The sequence below is a fragment of the Pteropus vampyrus genome, unplaced genomic scaffold, assembly GCF_000151845.1.
Source record: "Pteropus vampyrus isolate Shadow unplaced genomic scaffold, Pvam_2.0 Scaffold226, whole genome shotgun sequence".
Classification (NCBI taxonomy): domain Eukaryota; kingdom Metazoa; phylum Chordata; class Mammalia; order Chiroptera; family Pteropodidae; genus Pteropus; species Pteropus vampyrus.
Genome location: NW_011889007.1, coordinates 1,119,451 through 1,133,361, shown reverse-complemented (window position 1 = coordinate 1,133,361; position 13,911 = coordinate 1,119,451). Strand labels below are relative to the sequence as shown.

Below are 13,911 nucleotides of genomic sequence, written 5' to 3'. Positions count from 1 at the left end.
TTCCCTCCTTCTTCCTTCTCTTCTTCCTTCCCTCCTTCCTTTTCTTCTTCCCTTTTCCTCTTCTCCTTCTCTCCCTGTCTCCCTCCCTTCCTTTCTCTCTCTACCTCTACTTTTCTTCTTCTAGCTCTAAGATATCCAGCCACATCTCCTTACCCGACGCCCTGCTGGGGACTCATGATAAAAGAACCAATCTTCTAGAATAACAGCAACACCGCTGCACGCGAACGTCACAGCGCCTGTGCCAGGCACGTGCATGCATCGTTGACATGCCTCGGCATGCGTCATTCTCTACAAAAAGTTACCGAGTACCTACTGTGTGCCAGGCACTGTTCTAGACACTGGAGAGTTCTCAGCAGTGAACAAATCAGCCAAACTCCTGGCCCCGTGGCCCTTGGTTCTCTAATCCTTACCGCAGCGCTTGGAGGTAGAGGAGGAAATTGGGGCACAGACCTGACCAGACCAGACCAGACACCCCTCATGAAGCTAAGGATTGCATTTTCAGGTAGTGCTAAGGTCATCGAGAACATAGTAGGAACTGAAGGGATGGTTGTTGAGCGAATGAATGAATGAATGAGGGAATGAACGAGTGAATGAATGGCAAGGCACCTACTGGGGCCGTGACCTAGAGAATCCAGCTCACGAATGTCCAGAGCCAAGGGCCGGGCTGGCTCTGGACGTGATCCCAGGTGGCACGTCTCCCGCCTTGCCCTGGGTGGGGCGGGTGGTTGGGAAATGTGGGGGCCCAGCCCTAGAGGGTGGGGAGGAGACCCTGGCACCCTCTCTGATGCTATCAGACTCCGGAGCCAGTTGGAACCCATTAGTCATAGGCTCCGCCCGTCGCTCTGCCCTCATTCTGCACACTTGGGCATCATCAAAAACTCCTGTGTCAGACCTGTTGGCCTCTGCTCTTGGAGCAGCTATCCCACTGATAAACCCGTCCTTGCCGACTTCCCCGACGACAGCAGCGGCCCCTGCCGTTTACTGAAAATGAAACGGGGGGCCCCCTCTTCATCATTGCCTCCTGTCTAGTCCTCCTTCTTTCTCGACAGAGGTAAATCAAACTTCTGGGTCCCCCAGAGCTGTGTGACCTCAGAGAAGTCACTTAACCTCTCCGAGACTCGATTTTCTCATTGCCAAACAAGAACTAGACAGCTAGACGTTGGGGTGTGTGCAAGGGTTAAAAATAATCTCTGTAAAGGCGTGTGGTCAAAAGATGGGCAAGTAACACTCGCAGTGCCTTCTATCCAGAACTTTCTAGGTGCAAGACCCTCTGTCAAGTGTTTTCTTGCATGACAGGCAAGCTACCTGAATCCGTTTTGAGGTCTCGTCCAGAAGCAATATTGATTGAGCACCTACTACGTGCTGGTTCTTGAGGTTACAGTGGAGAATGGAGAAGACGCAGCCTCTGTTCCCAAAGCCACGTTTAGCGGGAGAGCCAGATAGGTCCAGAGCAGCTGGACAGGTGCCAGGAACGTGGATGGCTTCGGGCACAAAGGAAGGCCACCTGGCCCTGCCTTGGGGGATTGGGAAGTCTTTACGAGAAAGTGACCCCCGGGCGAGAGGCAGAGTAGTAGTTGGCGTGGCGAAGGGGGGCGAGTGGGGAGCAAGAGCGTTCCAGGCAGTGGGAACGGCATGTGCAAACTCTTGGAGGTAAGAGTAAGCATGGCTCCTTTAGAAGAACTGAGTCATTCTTTCCACCCAGATTACAAAGGTAAAGGTGCACAGCGGTGAGTGACGGAGGGGGTTTATAAGCCAAGTTTAAGAGTTTGGATTTTACTTATAGGAATGACATATGTGTTTTAAATGGAGGCGTTAGAGTTTGGGAGATTGGTTGGCTCAGCATCTTCAGGTGTGTGTTGATACGCCCAAGGGCTGGTGTTTGGTTGAAGGCCAGAGGAGACATCGGGTTTGAGAGTTTGCCCACTTGGTGTCCACAGCCCCATTTTCCCTGAGACAGCTAGCTGCCCCCCCCCCATTGCTTATGGTCTCGATGGCATGGTCCAACAAGGTGCCCCCCCCATTTCTGGCCAAGGCTGGGCTGTGGCCCAGGGTATACTCTCCAGAATTTAGATCTTGGCGTGGACGTAAGGACTGAACACAGTTATTGTCATTCTTGCCCAAAGTTCCCCTATGAAGAGATTGTCCATTCATGGGCCAGAGCTGTTCTGGTCTCTGGTTTTCCTTGTCTGTAATTCATTTGATTGAATTCCCCATAATAAATTAATTAATGAATAAGTTAACCATACACAAACACACTCACATATATTTATATTTACAGTGTAAGTTCACCAGAATCATTTTCTGAAGCTCGCTACCAGAGAACCCTAGCTAATATACTAATGGCAATGGTTTTATAGGAAGCTAGCTTAAGCAAAGAAACCAAACCAAACAAACATACCAAAAAAAAAAAAAAGGGGGGGCATTATAAAAATACTGAAATATTTTAGAAAATGTAAAGATGAGTTGCTTGGAAGGCTGCGGCCTAGTGCGGGTCTAGAGGATTCAGCAGTGTTTGCTTTTATTCTCAGCCTCATCTCTTCATGGTGGCGAAATGGCTGCCATATCGTAAACATCACGACGATATCCCAAGGCCTTTCTAGAGAGTAGTCAATGGTGCAGCTCAGTTTTGGAGACTCCCGGGCTCTGTGTCTTCTTCAAGTTTCAAACTCCCAAAAGAGAAAATCTGATAGGTTGGTTTGGGGTAGGTGTCTGCTCCAGTGGTGTGGGGTCATGATACAGACAAGGCCTGTGTGGGGGAAGTACCTCTCTGTTCGAGGGTAGCCATTGTGGATTGGTGGCTGTCCTGGACACGTGTTTGACCTTGTCCATTGATGGGCACCAGAGAGACCTTGGCATGCAAAAGAAGGACGTGGGTGGGACCAGGAGCTGGGAAACCAGTTTGCCAAGACTGGGTCCTCAAATTGTGGAATTTGAGCTGGTTCCACCATGACCCAAGGAGAGCCATGGGCTTCCCTAGAATCAGAAGGGCGCCTGCCTTGGGGACCCGCACGGGTTTCCAAGACCTAGGCTCAGAGGCGGTGACATAGGGTCAGGTGAATGATTCCCTCACACCAACCACTGCGCTCCGCGTTCTTGGGGTAGCGTCCTGAGAACTAAGTGAGCGCCCCAGTTAGCAGGGCACGATTCCCTCGCCAAGACGGGAACACGGGCAGCTGAGGAGACCTTTACAAGAGGAAGATTTTATTGGGCAGGGAAGGGCGGAATTGAGCGAGCGAGCTGGCTGACTTCAAGTTGGCAGGTCAAGAAGACCACGAGGTCGCTTGTTTCTGAGCTCGTGAGATAGTTACCGTGGCCTCGACATATGTGGGGGAGACTTGGAGGGACATCAAAGTCCTACGTCAGCAGCTAGGGACTTTGAGCCACTGGAATTCTGGGGGAGAGGTTCTCATGACCTTAATTGTGCTCATGAGGGCTGGAGACTTTTGGGTCAACAGCACAAAGAGGCAAGTGACATGATGCCTGTGTCACAGATGCAGAGATAAAGGGTTAGGGCGTTGAAGTTCCCTTCTCGAGGCCCCACAATTAGTGGAGGAGCATGGATTCAATCTCATATCACTTGGATCTCAAAGCCCATTAATGGGAAAGCTTTGGTTTCAAACAAAACGTCCGACTGAAAACAGCTTAAATAGAAAGGTCAGTAATTATTTTAAAAACTAGAAGTCTGGACGCAGATGGTTTTGGAGTAGGTGACTCAGCAGCTCAATGTTGTCAAAATACGTGGTTCTCGTCTTTCTGCTCTGCTGTTGCTGGAGCAGCAGTCTCGAAATACTGTCCTGAGACCCCCGGGGTCTCTGAGGCCCTGTCAGAAGTTTAGCGAGGCCTGGAGTGTTCTCGTAATAATATGAAGATATCGTCTGCCTTTTTAAAATCTGATTGTCTCATGAGGATACAAATAGAATCTTCCAGTGGCTACTCAATATGTGAGGGCATCATGTCTCTGGTGGCCAAGGGGAGGTCTGCGGGTGTACTCATATGTTTTGAAAGCTTCTTGGGTCCAGTTTCTAATGCAGCCAGTCTCGATCGATGTAGCTCACGCAGACCAAGGTCTTTGACGTCCTCGGTAATGTTTAAGAATAAGAGGTCTTGAGACCGAAAAGTTTGGGAACCGCTGTTCCTATTTGTTTTTGCTCCCAGACTAGTTTCCTCATGGTCACAAAACGGCTACCACATCTTAAACATCACAACAATGTCCAAATGCCTGATTCACTGGGCCTGATTTCGATCAAGAGAACTTTCCCAGAAATTTCTCATCAGACTTTCCATCATGTCTCATAGCCAGAATCATCACACATTTATTCCTTGACCAGTTATTAACCATGGGGATGACCCATGCCCTGGGGCTAAATCCTGCTTTCCTAAGGCCATGTCCTCCTGACACTTGAACACAGATTGGGTGTGTTCGGCAAGCAAGAAAGGGGTGATCTATAACTTAAGATACAGGTTCATCTGCGTTTTTGTCCACAGGAAGTGAAAGGCAAGCCTTAAGCGGCTTATTAAGAACTGACCTGGGAGTAATAGATTCATTTACATTGTCATCCCATCGGCCGGGCCAAGACGCAAAGGCACACACAGTACAGTGCAAGAAAGGCTGGGAAATGTAGTCTTCAGCTGAGGAGCTGTGTGCCGAGCTAAAACTTGGGGGAGACTATTTCTATGAGGAAAAGGGGGCGATTGTATGTGGAAGGCTAGTAGATAGTCTTTTCCACACTCATTGAATGAATGAGCCCGCAGGATAATGGGTGGAATCATCGGTCTTTCCGAGGACCAGTTGGATGCCTGTCGAGATCAGCTGAAACGCTGACAAACTCTGGGTCGGTTCATTGCCTGATTGGCTAATGACTGAGGATTTGGACGTAGGCGCCACCCTCCCTCGCCTCCCCTGTCTGACCCGCCCCCCGCCCCACGTCCTCCTATTTCCAGGTCAGCAATGTCTCCTTCTTCATCTTTGGGCCTCTCATGATGTTCCTGATGCACCCCTATGCCCAGAAACGCTCCCTCTACGTTCACGGCGTCTGCCTCCTCTTCACAGTCATAGGTAGGCAGGGGGCGGAGACAGTGGGCGGCGGTGGTGGGAAGGGCCACCCCCTTGATCACCCGCCTTTGTCTCTTGCTCTAGGCCTGTTCTCCATGTACTTCCACATGACGCTCAGCTTCCTGGGCCAGCTGCTGGACGAGATCTCCATTCTGTGGCTGCTGGCCAGTGGCTACAGCATCTGGTTGCCTCGCTGCTACTTTCCTGCCTTCGTAGGGGGCAACAGGTGGGGCGGGGGCTGGCCCTCTGGGCTCCTGGGACCTTGGAATTCCTCCCCTGACCACTCCAGGACTTTCTCCTGACCCTGCCTGACTTAACTGGGCTCTGTTGAATATACTTGGAACTCCTGGCATTCCCCCCACCCCCCAGATCCCAGCTGGGTAGCCTGGGACCTTCTCCAGACCTTGCCCGAGCCCACTGGGGACAGGGGTCCCAGGACGCTACACATGAGCTTACCTGGGCCCCTGAGCCTCTCGCTTGAGGTCCCTGGAATCTTTTATCGGCTCCCCCAGGCACATCGCGTGCCCGAGACCACTCTGAAACTCCGCCTGACCCTGCTCGACTCATAGGAGCCTTCAAACGCCCCTCCTGAGAGCCTGTGGGGCCCCTGCGATTCCCCACTGAATCCTCCCTGTGCCCCCCCGATCCTCTTGTCTGCCCCCTGGGGCCCTGGCACTCTCAGACACCTGAGCCTCGGGGCCATCAGGCGAGTCCACTGGGGTGCTTTTTGCGGAGCCCAGTAGGGCTCCCTGGAACCCTTTCCCTTTCTCATCCGCCTCTGCCACAAGCTCCACGTGACCCTGCCTAGTGCCCCCAGGAGCCTCTCTGGACGCCCCCCAGCCAAGCCCTTCTCCCCGCAGGCTCCAGTTCTCCTGCTTGGTCGCCCTCACCACCGTGGTCAGCACCTTCCTGTCCTTCCTGAGGCCGACGGTCAACGCGTACGCCCTCAACAGCATCGCCGTGCACATCCTCTACATCGTGTTCCGGGAGTACAAGAAGTGGGTGCTGGCTGCGGGTGCCCGGGACGGCGGCGTGGCCCCGTACCCAACAGGACCCCCCTGCTCATCGGGCACGGAGGTCTTGTTGACTCCGCGCTCAAGACCACCTGCTAACGAGGAGTGGAGCCAGGCTTTGAACCTAAGGCTGTCTGACTGCAGAGCTTGTCCCTTTTTATTAGGGACACTCCCCCCAACATACATACAAGTAGAGAGTGTGGTACCGTAAACCCCCACCCGCCCACACTACCAGCCCCGACAGCCATAGGCATTTCATCAACCTCCATTACATATTCATCTCAGATTTCATATCATGGCTCCCATTCATTTTTCAGGATTTCACTCTCCCGGGAAAGAATTATTATTATTTTTAACCCATACCAAATCTTAGCAGGATAGAGAGGGAACTGTCAAATGGGGCCAATTTGAGGAGAGTTGAATAGAAGCGTTATTTACAAAGGAGAGGAAAGGGTGTAGGAAAATCCCCAGAGATCACCGAGAATCCCTCTGCTAGTACCAGTGGGATGCTCTGACCGTCAGGTCAGGACACCTGCGGGAGAGGTGATGGGAGGGAGTGAGCGTGTGAAGCCCGGGGGAAGAGGCTGCATAGAGGGTCTTCTTGGCAAGAGCTGTGACTTCCAGTTGCTGCTTGCAGTCAGCCTGAGCCAACCCCGCAGGAGAGGAAGTAAATCTAACGACACCCTCTCCCCTTGGTTTCTTGCTGGGGCTCCCTATTGGCCAACCCGACTGGAAGCCTGAGGGCAAGGGAGCCCTCGGATTTTGTCCACTCGGCTCAGGCCCCCCCCCCGCATAGGGCAGAGTGAAGAAGGGGAAGGAAGGATCCAGAGGGACAGATGGAAGATGCGGCACACACGCTGTTAACAAAATTAACGACACTTCCTTAAAATAGTATCTAATACCTGGTTCTTACCGGCGTTTGCTCGGTGTCTCAAAGACGTTTTCTTACATTTCGTCTTATTTTTACTGGGATCCAAACACAGTCTCTTAGGTCTTTATTTCATAACGGTCCCTTCCTCCCCCTTTGTTCATGACTCTGATGCGATGACAGACACTCGGTCGTTTGTCCTGAAGAGCATCCTGCATTCTGGATTTGACCAGAATGCTTCCTGTGGCATCTTTCAATGTGTTTCCTTATTATTATTATTATTTTTTTGTATGTCTGGAAAATTAATAGTCAGATCTAGATTTAGGTTTAAATTTCGTTAGCTCAGAATATCTTATGTGTGATGCTGGATGCTTCTTGTTCCATCCCGTTAGGACGCCAGGTTGTCCCACATTTAGTGCTGTTAAGGTTAATCAGGGGATTCGGACGGTGTCACCCGATAACTTCATTATAAAGCTTTCCACTGACCTTTCACCTAATGACTTCAGCAGCCACTGATGCCCCTGCCTCCAACCATTACGTGTTCCCAAAGGGCGATTTGCAGATTCTGTTCCTCCTTCTGCGATGGTTAGCTGGAGTTCTTCCATCAAGAAGGACTTTTCACTCATCAGCTTTGAAATACAGTTGGAACAGGAAGGTCGGGAGAGATCGTTGGTTCCTGCTCTTTGCCGGTTCCCTGAGTAATGAGTTGGTGCCTTAGCCATCGCTAGTAGGGACTGGCGAAGTTGCTTTTGTTTTTAAGTTTTATTATGAACTCAAGGATGTTTACATCTCTGAAGTGTTTTAATCCATTTCAGTCACTACGCTGTATTTTTCACTTTTTATTTTGAAATAATTACAGACTCTCAGCAAGTTGCAAAATCGGCAGAGTCCCATGTACCCTCCCCCAGTTTCCCCCAGCCTTTCTCAGTGGCAGCATCTTATGGGATAATAGTACAACCTCAAGAAGAGGACATTGGCAGTGAGATAACATTGCTGACTAGACCACAGACTTTATTCAGATTTTACTAGTTCTTACTCACTGTGCTGCTTTTGATGTCAGACCATGTCATTTTAGGCTAGCGGGCAGGATCTGTGCTTTCAGCCATAAAAGAGTCACTGCCTTATGAATCCCGGATGTGCCCTTTTCTAAGGGACACAGGGTTGGCTCTGCCGTTAGGGAAACACAGATTCTGGTCCCGAGTTGTCCCAAGACACGGCCATCGGAGAGTCACCTTCCCACACGCAGATACGCACGTTCTCAGCACACAGACAAAGATTTTCGAGTGCTGCCTCACAGGCACCCCCCAACACACACACACACACACTCATGCACACGCCTGCACACCCACCCCCATGCACCCAGCCACCCACATGCAACCAGCCCCTCCCCCTCATGCACACGCGCACACAGAAGGGCTCATTGGTTAAGAGTTCTGCAATCTGATAATGCTGGTTCAGGCACGGCTCTGCCCCTCACTAACTGTGTAACTGGGTGGGGTCGGGACATAACTTACTCTCACGGGCCTCAGTTTTCTCACCTGCAAAATGGGAATATTAGTGTTGTGAGGACCGAGTTTCTAATCGAAGGACTTTTGGAACAGCACCTGGCATCCCGTAAGTGCTAGGCAAGTGTTAGTGGTAAGCACAGATGAGACCCCTCTTCCCAGCCTCATCTCCTTGATGGAGGAATTTCCCATCAGCCCCTGCGAGCTTTCTCTGAGTCAGGTTCTGATCTCCCTTCTTCCCTCCCTAGGACCAGCAATAAGGAGCTCCAGCATCTCATTGAGGTCTCTGTGGTTTTATGGGCTTTCGCATTGACCAGCTGGATTAGTGACCTCCTCCTTTGCAGTTTCTGGCGGCAGATTAATTTTTCCTACATGCACAGCATCTGGTAAGCACGTGCCCTTTGGTCTGGGGCTGGAGAACCAGAATGCCAGAGCTTGGAGCAGCAGCCTGGGAACAGAGAGGGGAGGCACAGATACTGGGTCCTGCGTATGTATAAGGGTTGCAGTAATGCGGTCAGTTCCAGAAGGTTCCTTTGGATGATGAGGGTCCATAAGAAGTAAGAAAAGGATCCAGGTGGGGCAGGGGGCATCCAGCTGTCTGTAAGGGCGTGTTGCACCCTCATCACCCTCTCTCTCTGCATCCCACAGGCATGTGCTCATCAGCATCACCTTCCCTTACGGCATGGTCACCATGGCCTTGGTGGACGCCAGGTATGAAATGCCAGACCAAACCCTCAAAGTTCGCTACTGGCCTCGGGACACTTGGCCCGTGGGGCTGCCTTATGTGGAAATCATTGGTGACCACAAGAACTGCTGAATGCCCGTTTCTCGACCGCCCAACAACCTGCCAACTCACCTGTGTCTTGAGGAGAGAGGCCTGGATCAGAGTCAGAGACACTCCCAGCTCCTTCCTGCAGCTCTTTCCCCATTCCCCCGCCCTGCGTGGCCTCACCCCAAGGCAGGGGATGGACTTCACGACCACTCTGCGCAGCAGGCTGGTGACGGGGGCTGCCGGCCGCGGCTCCCCTCCATGATCTGCCCCTGTTCTCTTTCATTTCCTCTTGTGTGTTCTCTGCTTTCCTGTTGTCTCACTAACTGGTGAGGCTGGATCATCATGTGCTGTGATTACGTGGCGTCTACTGGGAATGACCTCGGGCTGGGGTTTGGTCCATGGGCATTTTACTAATAGCGGTGGTCACTACCAGACTCTTCGGACCTTTCTATGGCCATTTAATGTCTCTGGTACTTGGGGGCCCTCCCAGAGAAGGAACATGTTTTCCAGTCACCCCGTTCTACCCTTGCTTATGCCTATAGAGAGCTTGCGGGCCCTCACACACTCACACATGGACTTCTGTGGCCATCTCACTCATTGACGGTGGAGAAACATGGACACCTGAATGGGCAGTCTGGGTGCTGTTGGGCATGGGCATAAGAAGGGGAGCCGGGGTGGCCAATACAGGCTGTCAAGTGAGGGGAGGAGGGAGGATGTTTTTATGGTGGTTAAGAGCACATGGAGTCAAGAGACCTAAGTTTTTATGATCCACCATTTCCTAGTTGTGTAATCTGGGCGAAGTGATTTTTCCTAGTGATCTTTCTGAAGCTCAAGTACCTTGTCTGTAAAATGGAAATATTTCTTCCTTCATGAGATTTCTACGTGGATAAAACAAGATGATGTGTGTAAAGTGTTTAGCATGGAATCTGGCAAACATCCATCCACCCATCCGTCCAACCATTGATCTTTTGGACCCTCCACTGAAGCAGCCATTTATTTACCTATTCTTTAAAATACTCATCCATTAATTTATTCATTCAGTCCTTCATCTTTTCATGTTATCTATTTTTACCTACCTGTTCATTTATTAATGTATCCATCCAATCACTGAGCCATTCATTGAAACATCCATTCATCCATCCACTTATCCATCCATCTATCCATCTATCCATTATTCATCCATCGTCCATTACCTATTATCCTTCCATCCAACCATTCAACTGTTATCCATTCCTCATCCTCCACTAATCCATACATCTATATTTAGCCATCCATTTGCATTCATTTATCCATCCAAATCATGTCATCATTCTTCCATTCATCCCACCTATTCATTCATTCATCCATTCATTCATCTATCTCTTTAACAAATATACGTTGAGTGTCTACTATATGTCTTACACCAGCAACTGGGGATACAAGACAACAAAGGCATGCAAAGTTCTTGCCTTAATGAGGAGACACACACTGGACAAGTAAAATGACACACCAATAAGGCAATTCCAAGCACCGATGAGTGCTGCCTAAAAGATAAAGTACGGTGATGTTTTAGAGAACCTCAGGGTGGTCGAGCTGCCCTTTTAAATGGAAGGTGAATGGGGATTGCACTTTCCAGCTGTCATTTCCTCAATGAGAAGAGGAAACAGGCCATCTAAAGAGCTGGGAAAGGCCATTCTGGGCAGAGGAAATGGCAGATGTGAAACTCCTGGGGGTGGGGATGCACTGGAGCAGCAGAAAGAAAGCTGTTGCTGGAGCTTAGTAAGCAAGGGAGAGCTCGGAGTCGAGGTTCCTAACCTGGGGGCCTTGGCTGGGTTTTAATACCTATGGACCATTTGGTATTCTCTGTAAAAGATGGGTGTTGGGGCATGTTATCTGGGCCCCAGGAGTGCCTCACTCCAAAAGAGTAGAGGCAAGCCCATTTGGAGAAACGGAGAAATTAAAGGGTAGTGGCCACTCATATTTACTGAGTGTCTCGCATGTGCTCTATGCCCACGACAAACACATCATTGAACCTAATACCCTCCCATACCCCTTCAGACAGACAGGAATGTTCTCATTTTATATAGGTGGCTCAGAGAGGGCAAGCAACTTGCCCAGGGCCACATAGCCTGATATGATCCAGCAACTCCATTCCTAGGCGTATACCCGAAAGAATGGAAAACAGGTATTCAGACAAATACTTGTACAAAAATGTTTATAGAAGCACTGCTGATAAGAGGCAAAGGGTGGAAACAATATAAATGTCCAACGACAGGTGAATGGAGTGAAGCGCTGACATAGCAACATGGATGAATCTTGGACAGATGATGCTCGGAGAGAGAAGCAAGGTGCTGAAGGCCAGCTGTGGCATGATTCCACTCATATGAAATGTCCAGACATAGGCAAATTCATAGAGGCAGAAAGCAGATTAGAGGTAGCTGAGCTGAGAGCAGGGAGTGGGGAGCGACGCCGAGGGGCATGGGATTTCCTTCTGGGGGGAAGAACACATCCTGGGACTGGATACCGCACACAGTGGGAACCTTCTAAATGCCACTGTGTTGTACATGTTGATATGGTTACTGGTTAGTTTTATGTTGTGTGAATTTTACTTCACTTAAAATGTAATAAAGTTCTCAGAGTCACCCTCCCGCTGGTCTTAGGTCACGCCCCTGCCGCCAACCAATCCCAGCAGCCAAAAGGATGCAGTCCTTTGATTGGCCAGGCCCGGTCACGTGCTTCCTAGGAGTGGCAGGTGAATGGATGAGTGGTCAAGAGCCCCATTCCGACTTTGGGTTTGAGAGGGAAAAGAGTGAGCACTTGGGGGCCCGATGTCCTTCCTCAAGCCTTGTGCCTTGTCATGAATTGAGATTCTCCAGAAGGGCTGCCATTTAAAAATTCTTGCAAAGGTAACTTACAGGCTCATATTTTCCCTGGGAGGATCCCCCAGATCAGGGACCGTTACCAGGAAAAAAAAAAGGGCGGGGGGGAGAATGATGCTAAGAGAGAGAAAAATTGCAATGTCCAGTGCACTGCCCTTTCCTGGGGAAATACTTGATACACATAGTTTTGGTCAGTGCCAAATGCATTCATGACTCTCCATTGCCTGTAGGATAAGGGTCCAAAGCCCCAGTGAAACAGTCAAGGTCTGCTCTGAATTGAAGTTAATCTGAGGTACATCTCTAGCTGGCCACTGGGCTCTGCTCCAGCTTGGTCATATTCAATATCGCCATGAGTGGCCGTGTGTACATTTGTGGCTGGCAAGAAACTCGGAGGTACAGGGAACATACTGGAGGCCAGAAAGAGGATTCCAAAAAAGAAAAAAAAAAAAATCTTGAAGGGTTGGACCATCTACAAGGTAGAAGGGGGGATACATGCTGAAGTCCTCCCTTTGGGTGCAAATAAACGGGACCTCTGGAGGGCGATACAGACTTAACATAGCAGCAGTTCACTTACAGACAGGAAGTTAAACTCCCTAGGTTCAAAACGTTACTTTCTGGCTGTGGGACTTGGGTCCACTTATAGCCCTCTCCGTGTATCAATTTTATTTTTTATAACATGGAGATAACATGTAGCAGTCGTGAATTCTGCCAAATGCTCAGATTACTATTTGCATTATGTTTCTCTTTAACTCTACTCCCTTTGCTCACTCTGATGTACTTAAACAGGAAACATTGTGTCACTTCAAGAAGTCACTTGTCCTAGATCAAAAATAACCGTAAAACTAGATACAGTAACAACAACAAGTTATCTACTGCAGCTCTGTGATTCTTAACCCAGTCTTCATTAGAATCTCCAGCTGAACTTTAAAAAAGGGGGCTCTTTGCAACAATTGTAGTTTAAAGGTTCTTTACTGCAAGCTTCCTTAAGAGACAAATTGCTACTCCCCCCCACCCCCATTTTTGTCCCTTTACCTGGGGCAGTGGCTTTGAAAGGTGAGTCTCAGGATCATGTGAAGAACTGGTTAAACCAAAACTCTGGGTGCGTGCTCAGCGTTTCTGATTCCATAAATACAAAGACACCAGAAACGGCATTTCTAACAAAGTTCTCAGGTGACGCTGAGCCTGCTGGTTCAAGGACCACATAGAACCACTGATTTACTTATATTCAGCTCCATAAATAAAAAAGTTAAAGTTGTATTAACATTAAAGTTGGTGCTTTTTTTCTTAGCATGATCTCCATTCTCTCCCGCCGCGCCCCCCGCCCCACCCCGCGCCAGCTGGCACAGTCCTGCCCTAAATTAAAAAGCACAGTGTTATCCTGATAGCCATCTGATCTTCTTCAGGGTTTTTGTCTGAATCTATCGACAATCCAGTTACTGATTTTCCGGTGCTGCTCTTTAACGCAAAGTATCAGCCACGCCACCTAATGAATATTTGGCTGATACTTAAATGAAAAGTGAAGGGGGATGGGGAAACACCCAAACAAAACGGTTTTTAAGAAGGAATTTTAATAACTGCACAAGGGTCCCGAAATAATAGGAGGAAGTCCTAACGTCTGAGAGACAAGTGGTTTACAGGATCCCGAAAAAGATAGAGGGATGTGTCTATGTTCATCTAAATACAGTTTATATAAGTCGCTGTGAAATCCTGGGATCGCAGGTAAATTCAAAGATCGTTTTTTGGCGCACTTAGCATTATAAACTTCGTGAATAAAACGAGACGCTTTGGTCATTTTAATGGAGCACTATATCAAATTTGCATCATTCAAATTAGCATCAACTA

The 13,911-nt window shown here is 49.4% G+C and overlaps 1 protein-coding gene across 1 annotated transcript in view; it reads left to right on the top strand.

Moving 5' to 3' along the window:
* ACER1 (alkaline ceramidase 1) overlaps window positions 1–9,256 on the top strand; it is a 14,428-nt gene extending 5,172 nt beyond the window's left edge. Inside the window, exons 2-6 of the mRNA XM_011373590.1 lie at window positions 4,942–5,056; window positions 5,138–5,279; window positions 5,914–6,051; window positions 8,688–8,825; window positions 9,088–9,256. Coding sequence (XP_011371892.1) covers window positions 4,942–5,056; window positions 5,138–5,279; window positions 5,914–6,051; window positions 8,688–8,825; window positions 9,088–9,256 — 702 coding nt within the window. The remainder of the gene's footprint in view (window positions 1–4,941; window positions 5,057–5,137; window positions 5,280–5,913; window positions 6,052–8,687; window positions 8,826–9,087) is intronic.
* Window positions 9,257–13,911: the final 4,655 nt, after the last annotated feature.